Raw genomic sequence first — 18,663 nt, forward strand, 5'->3', positions numbered from 1 at the left:
TGAGCGATTGATACTATGCCCGAGGGGTGGATTTCTACTTGTTATTTACCTGTTAAATTACCGGTTTTACTTGTTTTAAAAGGAATATCATTTGATCTCTTCACTGATTTACTGCTTTAAGTGATTTTTACTGCTAGATATGGAATTGCTTTGTGCTTTTACGTGTTTTCATACTTTCAGCCATTATTTATAATTATTACTCACTGAGTCGGAGTACTCATATTAATCCCTACACCGTGTGTGCTGATTCAGGCATAGCAGAGTCCGCACCTGAGCGCTGATTCCTTTCAGGCTAGGCAGTGATTTGGAGTTACGAGGTAGCTGTTGACGTCCGCAACCCCTTGTCTCTCTTATCCTCTATCATTTATGTTTTCTTCAGACTGTTGTATCGGATTTCGTACTTTGTAGACCTATAGCAGATTCTGTAGTAGCTCATGACTTGTGACACCCCGGTTTGGGCTGTGTCGGGATGGTTCTTGCGGTTATTGCCGTTAAATTTCGCAATTTATGAGTATTATATTATATGTTATTACTGTTTATGATGATTAACTGTTTAAAAAAGGTGTTTCATTTTGGTCTGGTTGGCCTTGTCTTCACGAGAGGCGCCATCACGACCGGGTTCGGGGATTGGGTCGTAACACTTATGCTAGGTCAATGTTTGATAAATATAAATCTATGGAAACAACAGGTTGTGAAACTGCTCCTTCTACTTCTAAGTCTACGGCAGAAGTTTTATAGGAAGATATGGATGATATAACATGTTTTGAGATTTGAAAGTTCTACTAATAAAATAAAAGGCTCTAAGCGTTGGTTTTTTTTATGAATTGTCTTAATTACTTAATACTTTGAAATTATATTAAATAAATTATAACTATATTATAAATTTATAATTACTATAATATTTCATTACAAGTCTTTTGTTTTAATATTTTATAATTCTTTACTTAGTTTCCTAATTTCCGTTTTAACATTTAAGTTTGTTAAATAAGTCAAAAAACTAGCCATTGCAAACTTTAAAAACTTAGTCATTTTCAAAAAAACTAGATGTTTTAAAAAAAAAACTACACTTAAGGCCTACGAACCCGTCCCATCCCGTCCCGTCTCATTTGTTAGTGGGACGGGATGGGACGACCGTTTCGTCCCGTTTGTCCCGTCCCATTTCGTCTCGTCCCGCCACCGTCCCGTTTAAATGTCGTTCCGTTCCATTAATTTTGTCCCGTCCCGTTGGACAGCCATATCAAGTATGAAGATCTTGGTTTAAGGGAGGCTTTTGGAAATTAAACCAAGATTAATTAGTATTCCTAAGTTGTCTAGGATTTGATATTTGGTAGTTTATTTAATTCATGTCTAGTTAGGTTTTGTTTACCAATTTTATATTGGAATAAATTTTTGATTTTGTAGTATTATAAATAGGGATGCTACTACATATTTTCTATGGTGGAGAGGTAGTTATAATGTAGATAGATTCTAAGAGTTTATGAGTGGTGAAAAAGTCTCCTACCAAGTTCTCTCGGTAGTTTAATGAATTAATATTATATAACTTTTGTTGAATTTTTTGCTTGTGCCTAAATTGTTAAGCGGATATTTTCAATCCTTCACTAACAATACGAATGAAATACGACTGGTAACAATTACCCATACAAGTCACGGAATAAGCTAATTTCTGAATAAAAAGATCCAATTTTTAATTTTTTAAATAAATCGTACAGTAGTACTTTTTTTTTGTTGGTAAAGGCAGGAAAATATTCATTCATATTAAGTCATTACAAGGACGTTGGTTTAATCTAGAAGTCCAAACACCAATGTGGAGCTGAGGCTAAAGTATATTCAGATTTATAAATAGTAATTGAAAAATAGTCACAATATAAAAAATAATTAAAATTTAATTATTTTTTATATAAAAATAAATTTGAATGAAAATATTGCTCAAAATTCAAAAATATTCTAATATAATATATTGGAGTTCGAATTTTTAAATGTGAACTTCCAACATAATATAGTGAAGTTACATCATAATATGCCGTAAGTTCATACATATATACACGTGCTCCAATTACCAATATATTATGATGTAACTTTGCAAATGGTGATTATTTTTCAATTATCAATGCGAAAACTGGACCTGGACCGTACTTACTATTTTGAGTAAGATTCAGGTACTTTAGTTTGAATCCATGGCACATGGTTCCCCATCTTCACTCTTTCACCACCTCAATATTTTCAGGCAACTTGTGCTATAACCAGTCAACGACTTCGATCTCTATCAACTAGAGCCTTTTTACAGACATCGGAAGATAAAAATGTTTTCAGGTAATTAAGCTTCATATTGTGATTCTCTTTTTCTTTTATAAATATATTTATGCTAAAGTCTGTCCATAAGTCTATTCATCTCTTGTTACTTTGCTTAGTTATTTTCTGCAGAAATGGAGGCTTAACACTGCTTGTATTATGTTTTTGGAGCGTTTGACTTTTGAATTTGCACTCTCAATTTTTATTTTTATTTTTAGCAGAAGTGTTTGTTCGAGCAATTGAGCTGAATCTAAAAAAATAAAAAAAAGATAAAGTTACTTTTTTATTGAAGGTTTTCAATTTTTGAAGAAGAAACTTTGAGGGTTTTTCTTCCAAATCTTTCTAAACAATGGAGTTTTTGGAGCTAAATTATTTGTTTTAATACAAATGTGGAAAATGGAGTTATTCAATTTCATCACAGAGAATGTGTTGAAGTCCCACATCGATTGCGGGAAAGAAAATTGGTGGTTTTGGGCAATTCTCGCCTCTTGAGCAAGCTTTTGGATGCTCCACATTGTTTGTATTTCCAAGATATTTATCATGTTAACCTGAACTGTGATTTTTGCCTATTTTTATGTTATCTCCAAATGTAATTGCGAGAGAATAATGATCCTATTGTTTTCCAGGCATGCTCGAACGAGGAAAGATGGTATTGAAACTACCGAATATTGTCCAAAATAAACGACTGCCTATTGTGATTGCATTTTTTCTCTTCATTTCTGTTTTATACTTGGTTTTGTATCGAGAAAATGGAGAAAAACCCGGTTCATCATCTGAGATATTAAACCAGAATTGGGATAACTTTAGCTCTGTGGTTAAGTTAGACCCCATAGTAGAGTTCAGGAATGGCACAGATATGATATGGCAAATCCCTGACTCACCTAAAGCAATTCTTTTTCTTGCACATGGTTGTGATGGTAAAGCAGCTAACTTTTGGGATAGATCATCTAAGTGCCCGAATTGTGTCGGTCTACCTGAAGAGAGGCTTCTTACACTTAATGCTTTAGCTAGGAAATTTGCAGTTATCGCGGTATCAAGTGCTGAGGCGTGCTGGTCGTTCAAAGAGGAAAGATTTGTCGTCAAAGATATTATTGAGTGGTGGATTGCTAAACAAAAGCTTCAACATTTGCCTCTTGTAGCTTTGGGTGCTTCCTCTGGAGGATACTTTGTTTCAATTCTCGCGACTGATTTAAGATTTAGTAGCATCACGGTCATGATTATCGAAGGATTGTATGATCAAATGGAGATTCCAGAGAGTTATCCGCCCACCCTTTTTGTGCACATGCCAAAAGATAAGAGTAGGATGCAGAAACTAGAACGATTCGCGATACTCCTGAAGGGAAAAGGCATTGATGTTGCAGAAGTTAAATGCTTGGAGTTTCCTTTGTCGCCTAATCTGTTTGCTGATAGAATCCCTGGTATTGATGTTGCTACCTCGGCGAAGTTGTTTAATCTATTCCAGGAAAAAGGTTTCGTTGATAAGAATGGTTTCATGACAAATGATGGGCGTGATATACATTGGAACAAGACTCTCCAAGAGAGAGGGATTGTTCTCCCGGATAAGTCCTTAGCAAAGCACATTGAAGAGGAAATGAACCTTGCATTTGCTTTTCATGAAATGACCAGCATGCAATCTGAGCAAATCTTCAACTGGTTTGAGACTCATTTGAGCTAATCAGGTCTTCTTCCTGCGTAATTTCTTCTAACAGCGCGGGGAGAATTTCACTCACTCTGCTTTGGACTACTGACAGCGGACCTGAATAATGTCGTTTGGTGCTAATAATATTTTGACCAGGTTCCGTTCCACTTACTGTGCTTGCATTGTGATGGAAAATACTTTCTGGACTATCATACTGTTTGGCTACTGAATGTATTGTTCTGGAGTTGTATTGTTGGTTGATTTTTCAATTGTAGATATGTTATATGAATAGTTCTACACTTTTTAAAAGCTTATAATGTGGTGAACAAAAGGTCTAATGTTGTACCATTGCTTCTTTAATACTGCGGGGTTGCTTTTTGCCAATCCTGCTACTCATAATCAAAACCTATGTTGCACGGACTCTCCAAAATGATACCGCACCCTTGTCGGATCCTTAAAAAATGTACTACTTTTGGAGGATCCGACACGCACGCGGAGAAATTTTTGGAGAGTCCGACCAACATAGATCAAAACTATTCATTACAATTTTCCTTTGAGCAATCTTTTCAACATCTCATGAAAACTACTGAATCTTTTGTTTGCTTTATTACATTTAGATCTTGATTTATTTGTTTGTTTTAACCTTTAAGCCATCGGTGTGCCTTAAAAACCAGAATCAAACTGGTATGATGAAGTTTAGAACTGAAATATGATATGAACTCACCAACCACAGGTTGTTGTTTAGTGGTTTCAGTTTTTGATGTTTTAGCAGACAGAATAACCTTGTGAATATAGTAAGTAATTTTTTGAACTTTTTTGGATCAAACTGTTGTCATCTACTTGTGCAAGTTAAACATGAATGAAATTTTTGGGAAAAGTGACTGATTAGGTTATGCAAACCAATGACTTGCCCAGAGCTTGGGTAATTATCTTAATGAAAATGTCTCTGAAATGAGAAATGTATCTTATGTTACCCTTTTCGCACAGAGTTTTCTTACATTGACTTGTGGTTCCACTGCAAGTTTTAAATTTTAACAGCTTATTTGCAAAGGTAAAAGTCTTGGATTATCATCCGAACACAAATAATGCACAGGCAATTATGGATAATTGTTTTGGAGCTTGGTTTATGAACTAACACTACAATGGGAGAAAACATTACATTTGTTTTCGTCTGCTCCTTTTTTGTGCCAGGGAGAGTTTCGGAGGTTACAGGTTCAAGCTACAGAAACAGCCTCTTACAGAAATACAAGGTAAAACTGCATATGATAGATAAAATATGGTCAATTCTTTCCCCGGACTCCCTACATAGCGGAAGCCGCATACAATAGACACAATATGGTCAATTCTACTGCTTAATTATTTTTCTCCTATTGGTAAACTTTGTTGAGTCTATTGGAAACAACCTTTCTACCTCCACAAGGTAGGGGTAAGATCTGCGTACACACTACTCTCCTCAGATCCGACTATGTGGGATTATACTGGATATGTTGTTGTTGTTGTTGATAAACTTTGTTGAAGAAAGATCATCTAACCTCGATAAGTTCTTTTCAATTTATATAGGTTGTACGACGTGTGCCTGTCTCTCTTTTCAACTTTGGTCAATTACGGTTTATTAATTTTGACAAAACCACAGAGTTCTTGTGGAGATTCTGAGAAGCAGCATGTTGACCTAATACAATACTATGTTATTGTTTATTTGGACATATGATTTCTTTACCGAGAAGACATTCAAATATTTGTGAAATCTGCATAAGGCAATCTAACGCATAGCACATCAGAGTAATAATTTACATATACCTGATTATAAGTTGGCATCCTCTTGAGACATTAAGATTCAACCCTAAAGCAAACTCACAGGAAATCACAATGAAACTGGACATAGCAAGATACACAGTGACTATGGATATATTAGTGTTTCAAGTTTTGGGCTTGAGTCGACCCTCGTTGGCTAACTTGAATATCCGCGCCTGAGCTGCTGCAGCCTTGTCTGAACTGAGTGCTGCAACAAAACTATCCCTAACTTGTTTGGTACTGTAAGCGAAATTCTTGCTCCCCATGGAGTTCAGCAAAGAAGCTGTTCCTTCCCTGTAGAGTTCCCCAACGCCATCGGCACGAGGGTTTGAAAGTGCTTGCAGCAGGTTCAAGTTTCCCCCGAACCCTGGAGCACCAGCCACACCAAATGCACTACCAACAGTTGCCCACCAGCCAAACAAACCCCATATTAGAGCCGGGTTTGTCCTCCAGTAACTGCAATTCATAACATTTCATGTTAGACTATGCTGCATATTGCAATTGGCTGCATGTAAAGCTGATGACACAATTCACTTACTCAAGTGGGAAAGGTGGTGAGTTGGGATCAAATAGAGGTGGAGGTATGTAAATACCAGGGGTGCTTGGAATGCCTGGGTCGATGATTGGAGTAGTTGGTGGGGTTAGAATTGTGGGAAAACCGGGGGTACTAGGTGTGGGAAAACTTGGAGGGCTTCCCCCAAAAGTTGGAGGGGAGGGATAGATGTAGCCGCCCGAAGGTGGTGAATAGGGGTCAAATGGAGCTGAAGGTGTGGATATCCCAGGAATGCTCGGAGTGCCAGGGCCAATGATAGGAGTAGTTGGTGGGGTTACAATGGTTGGTGTGGACGGGGTGCTAGGTGTAGGAATACTTGGAGGATTTCCACCATAAGTTGGAGGGGAGGGATAGTAACCACCCCTAGAAGGTGGTGAATTTGGGTCAAATGGAGGTGGTGGTACGGAGACGCCAGGAGTGCTTGGCGTGCCTGGGCCAATGATAGGAGTAGTTGGTGGGGTAGGTGTGGAGGGAGTACTTGGAGGAGTTCCAGCAGAAGTTGGAGGGGATGGATAGTAACCACCTCCACGACCTCCAGAAGGAGGAGGCGGAGTGGGACTACGACGCCCCCCTCTACTTGGAGGATTACCACAATTAGCAGGCGGTGTTCGACCACTGCCTCCTTGAGAGGATGGTGTTCTTGAGCCGCCTCCTGAGCCATGTGATGGAGATGTTGGCGAAGCTGTCATAAAATATATAAAATTGTGAGATTGAAGGAGATTTGCATGAACATGTCTACAAGCAAAAATCCAGTCCAAATTTGGAAAAACATCCTATTATCCTGGATATCTTGACTCAGCAAACATTTAGAAGTAATGAAAACATTTCTTATTTGTCCTTCAAAGGGGAGCCTTTACGTAACTGGTAAAGTTGTTGCCATGTGACCAAGGAGGTCACGGGTTCGAGCTGTGGAAACAGTCTCTTGCACAAATGCAGGGTAAGGTTGCGTACAACAGACCTTGTGGTCCGGCCCTTCCCCAGACCCACATCATAGCGGGAGCTTAATGCACCGGGCTTCCCTTTTAGTTCAATATCTATGCAAATACTAAGCTTATAAAGTAGTTAAAAGAAAGCAGCTTATGGCAATATCTTGAAAATTGCCAGTGACAAAAGACTGAAGCAAAAAACAGCATGACATAGAGAGGTAAGGAGAGACATCTTGGACTTCTGATATTTGGGTCCGGAGAGTGATCGGTTTTTTGTTCTTCAAACGTTGCAGTAGACATGACAGGAATGAGCAAATTCTGTGAGAGCAAAGCGGCAACTGCAGCCCACAGGATTAGAGAAGTTTGCATGTTTTTCTCCTTCACCATCTTGGTTTGCTCTCAAGGAAACTAAAGGAGAGAAAAGAGAATGAATAAGAGGGAGTTGTTGTGGGATTGGGGTGGTGGTGGTGGTGGTTTGTTAAAGAGTTTAACTTATGTCTAGTGATACAAGAGAAGAGTTGTATATATAAAGAGTAATGATGTACAGAAGTTAATATAAGCAGGTGAAAGAGTTTGAGGTTAGCTGTATATGTTGCAGGTTGCATTTAAGGTGTCATTTAAATCTCATATTGCAGAATATGGACAAAGGTCCTTAATTACTCTAAACATATCCAAGTATGTCATTTGTCATATGATCATGAGGTCACAGGTTCAAGCCTGAAAACAGCCTCTTTGAGAAATGAAGGCTAAAGTTGCGTATACAATAGACCCTTGAGGTCTAGCCCTTTTACGGACCCCACGCATAGCGGGAGCTTAGTGCATCGGGCTGTGCTTTATATCCAAGTATGTCATTGTCACAAATTCAAAATACTTTCCATAGTCCCAGTTATAAAATATATGACCATATAAACACTTTCTGGTTAGGAGAATCTCTTTCTACAATTGCCTGTATTATTATGTGGGAATACTGAAATATGTCCAAGTCATATGCTCTGCTGTTACTTGATGTAAATCTCACTGTATATGTGAATATAGTGAGAGGATTGCAGGTAGAGTATCATACCGGCTTTAAGTTTAATTGGTAGAAAGTTGAAATTGTATCACTTACAAATATAACGGTGATATTGAAAGTCCGAGCCCTACTAAGCCTACCATACCCTTCTCTACAATGTAGTTGAAGTACCTATCACCCTACAGATCTCAATCTAGCGACGACATCTGGAACCCCACTACTATCATTGTCCTTCACATACGCCTTTATAATAATCATTAACCTACACTCTTCCGGAAGAGCCAGCTCCGATAAGGCAATACGGTGTAATATATGAAGCAGCTGAGTCATAGCTCTTTGATCGCTATATTCTTGTGATAGTGAAGGTTATATATATATATATATATATATATATACACACACAGAGAGAAACTGCACTGATACAGTTGAATCCAGGTCCTTTTTCTTGGAATCTGCTTGTTTAAGCTCAACTGAGCTGATAGCACTCCTATTTTATGTGTTTTCTCCACTAACACACACTCTTATTTTGAGTTTAAGTAGTAAATATGAGAATTTCCACAAAGGAAACACTTGGAAAAGAATGGTATGAGTAAGACCAGTTTTGGCTGACATAATTAATACTCCTATGAGACTTGATGCCTTCTCAGACAGGTAGGTGAAGGAATACTGCATTGAATTGCTGTAGTAAATGAGACTGCAAAATTGTTGTCTGTCCCCCTGGGACTTTGAGCTTTTAAATTCTTTCTCTTTTTGTGTCAAAGCCACCTGTGACTGTTGTGGATGAACAAGAGCTTGTTTTGGTAAATCAACCTTTCTCATCTTTTGACTTTTTTTTATCTACCATTCAATAATTGTAAACTGATGAGTATGCGAGGCAAGAACTGAGTCCAAGATTTCATGTTGATGAGTTCAGAATGAGTGTGATTTTATTACGGTTGTAGGTTAGGAGGTAATTGAGTCTTGCCTTACTTTGTACCTTTGTGAGCCTAGTTTGGTAAGGTTTTTATCTAAGATAGCTAGTGACAATGTCATGTCTTACTATTTTCTTTTTTCGGTGCATGACCTATTTACTAGCGATCGTTTCTGCTTTGCATTTTTCTTCTGCATTTTATGTTCCTATTTTTCCTATGATTTCTGTAGTGAAACTAATGTTGTCTTCTTTTGTCTTTTTATTCTCTTGAGCCGAGGGTCTTTCGGAAACAGCTTCTCTACTCCTTCGGGGTAGGGGTAAGGTTTGCGTACACACTACCCTCCCCAGACCTCAATAGTGGGATTTTACTGGATTGTTGTTATTATTGTTATATTCATAAAATTTAAACTGTTTACGTATATATACAAGATTCAAGTAAAAAATAACGAGTTCAAACTATAAATACAAAACTAGTTTTAGGTCCGCCTCTAAATGCAGCTAGAAAAAAGGAGGGTAAAAACTTGCCCGCATCGGGTGTTTACATCAAACCAATAGATACATGACATGTGTCTTGCATATGGACTTCAATCATTTAACCATGGTAAATTATATGCATTCTCATCTAACTAAATTAATTAACCATAGTGAGTTAATATAGTTTGGTGTAAACACCCGGTGTGGGTAAGTATTTACCTGGTTATGGGTTCCGGTGTTAATTGACAGCCTGGAAGAAGTTAGGATTTCTTTGGACATTATCACTTTTAGCCCGCGCCATAAATTATTTACATTTGGTAGTTGAAAAAGTATATAAAATTGGTATAATTTTTGTATATAACATACATAAGGCATATATACAAAAAAAAAATATATAAAGTTTATATATTTTTTCGGCTATTATTTTTACAGTGTCATTTTTCCATTTCTTTTTAAAATAATGAACAATCTAGCGGACTTTTGTTCTTGTCTTTTTCCTATAATATGCTTGTATCAAATTGTTAATTTAACTTCCTTTTATTTCTACTTAAGACATTATATGAATTTCAAGTTTCTTGTCTGATGTTATTAGATGAGGATATGAAAAGAGTTATGGAAAATCAATTTATGATTTGTAAAAGAATAGAAAAAATAAATAAATGTAAAAATTACATTTAACAAATGATAAAAGCAAATTAAAAGAAATAAAGCAAGAAAATGACTTCGTCAGATCGTTATATTTATTTACCTGCAGCATGCATATTTTGAGTTGTTGAAGATGATCACTATGCGAATGCTTAAAGTTAATAAATAAAAATGAAACATTGAGAAACAACAGGAAAAATTGTATAGGGGCAAATCCAACATTAATTTAATATAGTATCAAAGAAGTCATTAATATTTTTTGGTAATTAAATTTCTTATTACCAGGGGAAATATTTACAAGTATAGCAAGAACCCTCAAAACTCACATAGATTTGGACATGTAGCCCCAAATCTATTGCCCTCGTATCTACATACTACAACCTATGGATAAAAATTGAAATTCTGTAAATGTCTCGCTATCTTAGATTAAATTCAGATTTTGCCATGTATTAATGTATTGTCACATATTTGGTAAAAACATATGAGTTAAATTAATTCGAGGAATTATATTCAAAAATGATATTGCAAGGGCGTTATAGGCCTTGCTTCCGATGGAAGGGGCGGACCCACTTTAAATCCGAAAGAGAAGGAGGTGTGTCGGTTTGGTTAACTCAATCATGATATTGGAAGAGGAAATCTTTTCTCGAAAAAAAAAATCTTGCACCTATAAAAACCACAATACAAACATTCCTTTTTTCGTTTATTCTATCTAAGAAAAATAAGATATAAGTGTACTTTTAGATAAAAAAAATAATGTAAGTAAGTAATTGAGTCAAAAAATATAAAAGGAATGAATAGTGATTCTCGACATTTTCATGATGAATTTTCTTGACAAAGTTTTTTTCCTTATTCAAATGAGATTAAAGTAAATAATTATTACAAGACCTTCTAATATTCCAGATGAGGTTCTATACAAAATTTAATTTAGTATCAGAGCAGATAGGTCTTGAAATTGAATTTCACCTATATAAATATATAAATTTTCAAGCACCAGCTACTTCAGCTCTTGCGAAAAAGTGTCTTCGTGGCAGATCACTGTGTGCACTAATAAGTTCCCTTTTCACTGTAGGTTCAACCAGGGGCGGAGCTAGCATAGGATTTTGCATATTCGGCTGAACCCAGTAACTTTAGTCCAAACCCTCTATTTATCTTAAAGAATTTTATAAATATATATACATTATTTACTTATAACCCAGTAACATAAACGAACTAGAATCCCGATGTACAATTAGGTAACAAAGTTATGCTTTTATAAAGACTTGGGAGAAATTTTGATAGTCAGCACACAATCTTGGCCCTCCACCAAATGGCACAAATGCATATGGTTGAATTGGCTTGTCAAATCTACTTGGATCAAATTTTTTAGGATCTTCAAAATACTCTGGACTATAATGTATTCCATATGTTGTCCACAGCACCTACACAGAAATAGAAAAAATTAAGACCATTTTAGATCACATCAATGGATGAAGAATGCTTTTGTTTAATGTTTTGTGCACTGACGGTTTAAAAAATATTTATACATTATTGAAAAAGTAATCACGGGTAGGTAACTTGCTATAACAAGTTAAACACTTATAGAAAAGGGCAACAGGTATACGAAGCTTCCAACGTTCACATAGAGTCCAGGGAAGGGTCGCACCTTCAAGGGGTGTGATGTAGGCAGACTACCCTGATGCGAGCGTCGGTGGCTGATTCCATGGCTCGAACTCGTGATCCAGTGGCGAATCTACCTTTGGAAGGATTTGGCGAAATTGTGCAATATATTCATAGATAATATCTAAAAATTTGATAATTGACTATGAGCACCTACTATGATTATGTTTGACCATTTAGTATTTACACTAAAATAATTGAGCCACCTACGACCTATAAATCGTGGATCCGCCACTGCCTTGACCTATAGGTCATACGAAGACAACTTTACCGTTGCTCTAAGGCTCCCCTTCTAAATGCTTATAGTATAAAAATATCTTATAATATTAGTGTATTGTTAGTTAAATAAGATCCTTAATTCTTACCTTCCACCCTTATGGAATTGTAAATCCTTCATATTCAATGTCAACAGTTGCTTTTCTGAATGAACCAAAGATTGGAGGGAACAACCTCATGCTTTCCTGAACAACTTGCCATGTATATTTCATCTTCTTGGTGTCTTCCAATGACAGGATTTCACCTGGTCTTTTCTTGTTCGTGATATCGACATATTCTGAAACATACAATATAATTAAGTAATTATCAGATAAGATCGTCACACGATTTAACATGACATCAGAACAAAAATCTAAGGGAATCTAGGGTTCAAATGTCACGGTTAACCAAGAAGCAAAAGTATTTCCACGTGTTTACTAATATAATTAAGTAATTAAAAGTATGCTTTCTCTAACGTTACGTACCTTGAAGGAGAAGCGCGTAGCAGCTGGGATGGCAACGACAAACGACGTCGTATCATGTGCTGCAAATACTAGCAAAACAACATTATCAACAACCTCTTCTTCACTTATCTCACCCGTGAATAATTGCTGTCACTAATTTAGAAAGTAATGTCTCTTCTAACTTTCCTTCTTTTCCTTGTTCTTCTATTTCTCTTTTCTCACAATTTCAAGAATCATTTTCTGTATTTCCAATCTTGCACTTATTGCTCTTGAATATTTTGACCCTGAAAACGTAAATGGTGGTGAAACAACACCTCCCAAGACTCTCTCAAATGTGTCAATTAGTCCTTTTTTGACATCAATTCCAATCAAACACTCAAACACAACATTGACTGCCAAAGACCTGAAAGTGCATACACAGATGCTCCAATCTCCAGTATATATTATGGGGGACTTTTCGTGTGTTGGAGTTCCAGCATACTATGCTGGAAGTTCATACACAGGTGCACCGATCTCCAGTATATTATGCTGGAACTTTCCATGTTGCAGCAAAATAGTGGTTATTTTTCAGTGACTTTGCAAACGCTGGCTATTTTTCACTGACCAATCCGAAAATGGCTAGCCCTGCTATTTTTACTAGTCTCTAGGCTTAAAAAAAGAAGACTTGAGGATATAATCCCACGAAGGGATTTGTGTATATCCCCTTGCTTTTCCATTATGGAATTTTTGCCCATAAGTTGTACTGTAGAAATAGGCCATGAACTTATAAACAATTTGAATTCATTAGACAATAAGAACTTATATGCTTCGGCTCCACTGACAACAACCATATTTGATCCCATCTTTCTTGTTTTGAAGATTTTTCCATATTTTTCGACTCGGGGTTGAAAAAACAGTCATAAATATTAAATTCAGATTTTGCCATGTATTAATGTATTGTCACATATTTGGTAAAACCATATGAGTTAAATTAATTCGAGGAATTATATTCAAAAATGATATTGCAAGGGCGTTATAGGCCTTGCGATGGAAGGGGTGGACCCATTTTAAATCCGAAAGAGAAGGTGTGTCGGTTTGGTTGACCCACTCATGATGTTGGAAGAGAAAATCTTTTCTCGAAAAAAAATATCTTGCACCTATAAAAACCACAATACAAGCATCCCTTTTTTCGTTTATTCTATCTAAGAAAAATAAGATGTAAGTGTACTTTTAGATAAAAAAATATTGTAAGTAAGTAACTGAGTCAAAGAATATAAAAGGAATGAATAATGATTCTCGACATTTTCATAATAAATTTTCTTGACAAAATCTTTTTCCTTATTCAAATGAGATTAAAGTAAATAATTATTACAAGACCTTCTAATATTTCAGATGAGGTTCCATACAAAATTTAATTTAGTATCAGAGCAAATAGGTCTTGAAATCGAGTTTCACCTATGTAAACATATAAATTTTCAAGCACCAGCTACTCCAGCACTTGCAAAAAAGTGTCTCCGTGGCAGATCACTGTGTGAACTAATAAGTTCCCTTTTCACTGTATGTTCAACCTGGGGCGAAGCTAGCATGGGATTTGCATATTCAGCTGAACCCAGTAATTTTAGTCCAAACTCTGTATTTATCTTAAAGAATTTTATAAATATATATACATTATTAACTTAGAACCCACTAACATAAATGAACTAGAATCCCGATGTACAATTAGGTAACAAAGTTATGCTTTTATAAAGACTTGAGAGAAATTTTGATAGCCAGCACACAATCTTGGCCCTCCACCAAATGGCACAAATGCATATGGTTGAATTGGCTTGTAAAATCTACTTGGATCAAATTTTTGAGGATCTTCAAAATATTCCGGACTATAATGTGTTCCATATGTTGTCCACAGCACCTACATAGAAACAGAAAAAATTAAGACCATTTTAGATCACATCAATGGATGAAGAATGCTTTTGTTTGATGTTTTGTGCACTGAAAGTTTAAAAAATATTTACACATCATTGAAAAAGTAATCACGGGTAGGTAACTTGCTATAACAAGTTAAACGCTTATAGAAAAGGGCAACTGGTGTACGAAGCTTCCAGCGTTCACACAGAGTCCAGGAAAGGTCGCACCTCCCATGGGCGGATTTACATGGGCCCAAGCGGTATCACGGGACACCGCTTCGTCGAAACTTTTTATTACATATATATATATATATATTAAGTAAAACTGTAATATAAGATAAAATTATTAAAAATGACACCACTTGTATGAAACAACTGATTAGTCCAGCTGTTGATAGCTTCCATTTGCTCTGAGACGTCAAGGGATCGAACTCCCTTGGCTCAAATAGTTTTTTACGTGTTTTACCTTGACTCCCTTGGCTGCTAGTTACGGGGGCCTATTACTAAAATTATGGGCTGTATTTAAAAACTACTTGACACTAATTTGTTAAAAACCTTTTAGAAATAGGAATTGTTGCCCACTTTAAAAACAATTATTTGCCCTCAATTAGCATAAAAACTACTTGACCCTAATTTATTAAAGGAATTTTTACATTCCTATTCTATATAGGAAACTATATTACCCTCAATGTTTAAGGTATGATTTAATTACATTTAGTATACCTAATTACCAATTCTATACCATAATGTGTTTTAACTGTACAATTAATCTACCGTATAATACTCCTTAATTAACGCTACCGTATATTCCTCCAAATCCCCACCCTCCACGTTTCTCTCTCCCAAACTCACACCCTCACCCACGTATCTCCCCACACCCACGTTTCAAACCCATTATTCCCTCTGCTAAAACTAGAGAAACATATGTAACACCCTTCCATTAACGTCCAATTTCAAGCTTTTTTCTTCTAAAACCAATCAAAATTGAAGTCAAATCTTCAAAGTTCATACACGCATTTACCTTCAGCTTCAAATTTTCTCAATGATGAAGAATAAACCATCAAAGAGACAAGAGAGCAGCAATTCCATCATTGACAGCCATTAAAAAACTTTGAAGTTTTGAATTCAAATTTGGGTTTTCAAAAATCATTATTTGTTTTGATTGGGTGTTGTTGTAAATAATTGAGAATATGTTTTGGAGTTTATATCTCAATTTTGAGGGTTTTTGGTGAAGATATAGACTTGATTTTGGCTGAATTTCAGATTGAAACTCGAAGAAGAAGAAGAAGACATGACATATATTGTATTGCAGCAATTGTAGATAAATTATAGATAAATTGTAGACTATTTTTTGCAGAAGATTTGTAGAAGTTTTAGTCATTTTTTATTTGTGTAAACAAAAAACAAAGCATCTACAATCAGAATTGTCACGACCCTAACTCCGAACCCGGTCGTGATGACGCCTCTCGTGAAGACAAGGTCAGCCAGACCAAGCAGAACACCTCATTTAAACAGTTAAATATCATAAATAGTTCTAAAACATGATATAATAACCATAATTTGCGGAAATAATGATAACAATAGTAGAAACCATCCCGACACAACCCAAACCGGGGTGTCACAAGTCATGAGCAACTAATAAATCCGGATACCGGTCTACTAGATACAAAATCCGATACAGAAGTTCAAGGACATGAAAATAGTAAGATAAGGGAGGCACGGGGCTGCGGACGCCAACAACTACCTCGTAGTCTCCGAAAACACTGTCTGGACTGGGAGGATCAACACTCAGGAGCGGACTCTGCGATGCCTGAATCTGCACACACGGTACAGGGAGTAATGTGAGTACTCCGACTTAGAGAGTAATAATCATAAATAATGGCTGAAAGCAAGAAAACACGTAAAGGCACAAAGTAATTCTATATCAAGCAGTAAAAATAACTTAAAGCAGTAAATCAGTGAAGACGACAAGTGAAATCTCTTTAAATCAGGTAAAACGGTAATTTAGCAGGTAAATAACAAGCAGAAATCCACCTCATGAGCACGGTGTCAGTCACTCAAAATAGTATCAGCTCATCGGGCTCACTCTCATCATTTGGTGCTGCTCATTCTCAGCTCTTGACCCATATATCTCTCATAACAACAGAAATCAGAATAACCGCTGCTGCGTTCAACCCGATCCGTACATCGCTGTGGCGTGCAACTCGATCCATAAAAATAGTCGACTGCGCTCACTGGGGGTGTGCAGACTCTAGAGGGGCTCCTACAGCCCAATCGCTATATTGCTGCGGCGTGCAGCCCGATCCATATAAGTATTGCTGCGGCGTGCAGCCTGATCCATAATATATATAGTATCCTCACTATTAAGTTCTCAACCCCTCTGAGTCATTAACCTCACAGCCTCTCGGGCACAATAATAGAAGATAGGGATCTCAGCCCACAAATTCCTCTCATTTAGGAATAGTATGACAAAACCAACTTGAATCGTTCAAAACAGAGAGAAACATGACCGAGGATACGATTTTTAACAAGTATAGTGAGGAAAATCAGTAAAAATCCCCAAAGGGTTCAAATAGTTGGCACGAAGCCCAAATAAGGCAATTAGTCCCAAATCATGATGATAACAAATAAGTTTCAGTCAAATACGCGGTAAAATCACCAGTCGGGACAGACCAAGTCTCAATCCCCAGTAGTAAAAGACCCCACGCTCATCATCGAGCGCGTGTCTCACCTCAATATAGCACTACGATGTGCAATTCGGGGTTTCAAACCCTCAGAGCATCATTTTCAATCATTACTCACCTCGAACCGGCTAATTCTCTAGCTCGTGACGCCTTTGCCCCTCGAATTGACCTCTACGTGCATCGAATCTATCCAAAATCAGAACGAATACGTCACAATATGCTAAGGGAACAAAGCCCAAGCGAAAACATTCGAAAAATATCAAAAATCCCGAAATTAGCAAAACCCGAGCCTCGGGCCCACGTATCGAAATCGGGTAAAATTTATATTTTCAGAATCCTCATATCCTCACGAGTCTAACCATACCAAAATTATCCAGTTCCGATACCATTTGGTCCTTCAAATCATCATTTTATATTTTTGAAAGGTTTCACAATTTTCTTCCCAAATTCCATCCCAAATCATGAATTAAATGATGAATTCAATGATAGATTCATGTACTCTAGCCAAATCTGAGTTAGAATCACTTACCCCGATGAATTTCTTGAAAAACCTTCGAAAAATCACCAAAATCCGACCTCTCTAGGTCAAAATATTAAATAAAACCCAAAACCTCGTATTTATAGAGTACTCCTTAGATTTCAGCCTCCGTGGTCCGCACAGAACCACCGCGGTCCATGCAAAAGCACCGCGGTCCGTGCAAAAGCACCACGGTCCGCACAAAACTACCACGACCCGCACAAAACCACCGCGGCCACACTTCATTTTGTGCGGTCTGCACATCACATACCGCGGTCGCACTCTTTTTTGTGCGGACTGCGCGGGTGAGTTCCGAGGCCTGCAACCCTTCTGGACCTGCTACAGCTATGATTTTCAGCTTAAAACATCTCGGAACCTACCCGGAACTCCCGAAACTTCAAACCAATTGTACCAACACATCTCATGACATCGTTCAAACTTGTTCAAAACTTCAGAACGCTCACAACATTATCAATCACTAATTTAACATAGGATTCAAGCCTAAGAACTCCAAGAACTCTTAAATTATGTTTTCGATCAAAAGTCTATCAAATCTCACCCGAATGACCTGAAATTTTGTACACACATCTCAAATGATACAACGAAGATACTGCAACTCTTGGAATTCCTTTCCGACCCCTATATCAAAATCTCGCCGATCAACCGGAAATCGCCAAACTATCAACTTCGCCAATTCAAGCCTAAATCTTCTCCACAACTCTAAAACCCATTCTGATCGCGCTCCTAAGTCACAAATCACCTTCTAAAGCTAACTGAACCATCAGAACTCACTTTCGAGTTCTAACACATAAGTCAACTTACGGTTGACTTTTCCAACTTAAGCCTTCTTAAAAGAGACTAAGTGTCTCATTTCTTCCCAAATCCTCTCCGAACTCGAACTAATCAATCCAATCACATAAAACACGGATAACGAAGCATAAAGAAGCTAAAATAGGGGAAAACGG

The 18,663-nt window shown here is 36.9% G+C and overlaps 2 protein-coding genes and 2 pseudogenes across 2 annotated transcripts; 1 reads left to right on the forward strand and 3 right to left on the reverse strand.

The window, feature by feature from the left end:
- Positions 1 to 2,097: 2,097 nt before the first annotated feature.
- On the forward strand, positions 2,098 to 4,276 carry LOC107761992 (uncharacterized). The gene is made up of 2 exons (XM_016580292.2): positions 2,098 to 2,310; positions 2,916 to 4,276. The coding sequence occupies exons 1-2, from the start codon at positions 2,301 to 2,303 to the stop codon at positions 3,962 to 3,964; spliced, it is 1,059 nt and encodes a 352-aa protein (XP_016435778.1). The 5' UTR covers positions 2,098 to 2,300; the 3' UTR covers positions 3,965 to 4,276.
- A 1,385-nt stretch (positions 4,277 to 5,661) lies between these two features.
- LOC107761990 (uncharacterized) lies at positions 5,662 to 7,724 on the reverse strand. Its single transcript, XM_016580291.2, has 3 exons — positions 7,429 to 7,724; positions 6,258 to 6,954; positions 5,662 to 6,175 (listed from the first exon to the last, which is right to left on the reverse strand). The coding sequence occupies exons 1-3, from the start codon at positions 7,583 to 7,585 to the stop codon at positions 5,845 to 5,847; spliced, it is 1,185 nt and encodes a 394-aa protein (XP_016435777.2). The 5' UTR covers positions 7,586 to 7,724; the 3' UTR covers positions 5,662 to 5,844.
- A 3,498-nt stretch (positions 7,725 to 11,222) lies between these two features.
- On the reverse strand, positions 11,223 to 13,501 carry LOC107761988 (taxadiene 5-alpha hydroxylase-like; annotated as a pseudogene).
- Positions 13,502 to 14,068: 567 nt separating this feature from the next.
- Positions 14,069 to 18,663, reverse strand: part of LOC107782847 (taxadiene 5-alpha hydroxylase-like) — a 32,230-nt pseudogene continuing 27,635 nt past the window's right edge.

The sequence above is a fragment of the Nicotiana tabacum genome, chromosome 1 (assembly GCF_000715075.1).
Source record: "Nicotiana tabacum cultivar K326 chromosome 1, ASM71507v2, whole genome shotgun sequence".
Classification (NCBI taxonomy): Eukaryota; Viridiplantae; Streptophyta; class Magnoliopsida; order Solanales; family Solanaceae; genus Nicotiana; species Nicotiana tabacum.

Coding starts and splice junctions, on each gene's coding strand:
- LOC107761990 (XM_016580291.2), bottom strand. CDS start 7,585: ATGGTGAAGGAGAAAAACATGCAAACTTCTCTAATCCTGTGGGCTGCA. Junction 6,955..7,428: donor AAATATCAGAAGTCCAAGAT/GTCTCTCCTTAC, acceptor ATTTTATGACAG/CTTCGCCAACATCTCCATCA. Junction 6,176..6,257: donor TCACCACCTTTCCCACTTGA/GTAAGTGAATTG, acceptor TATGAATTGCAG/TTACTGGAGGACAAACCCGG.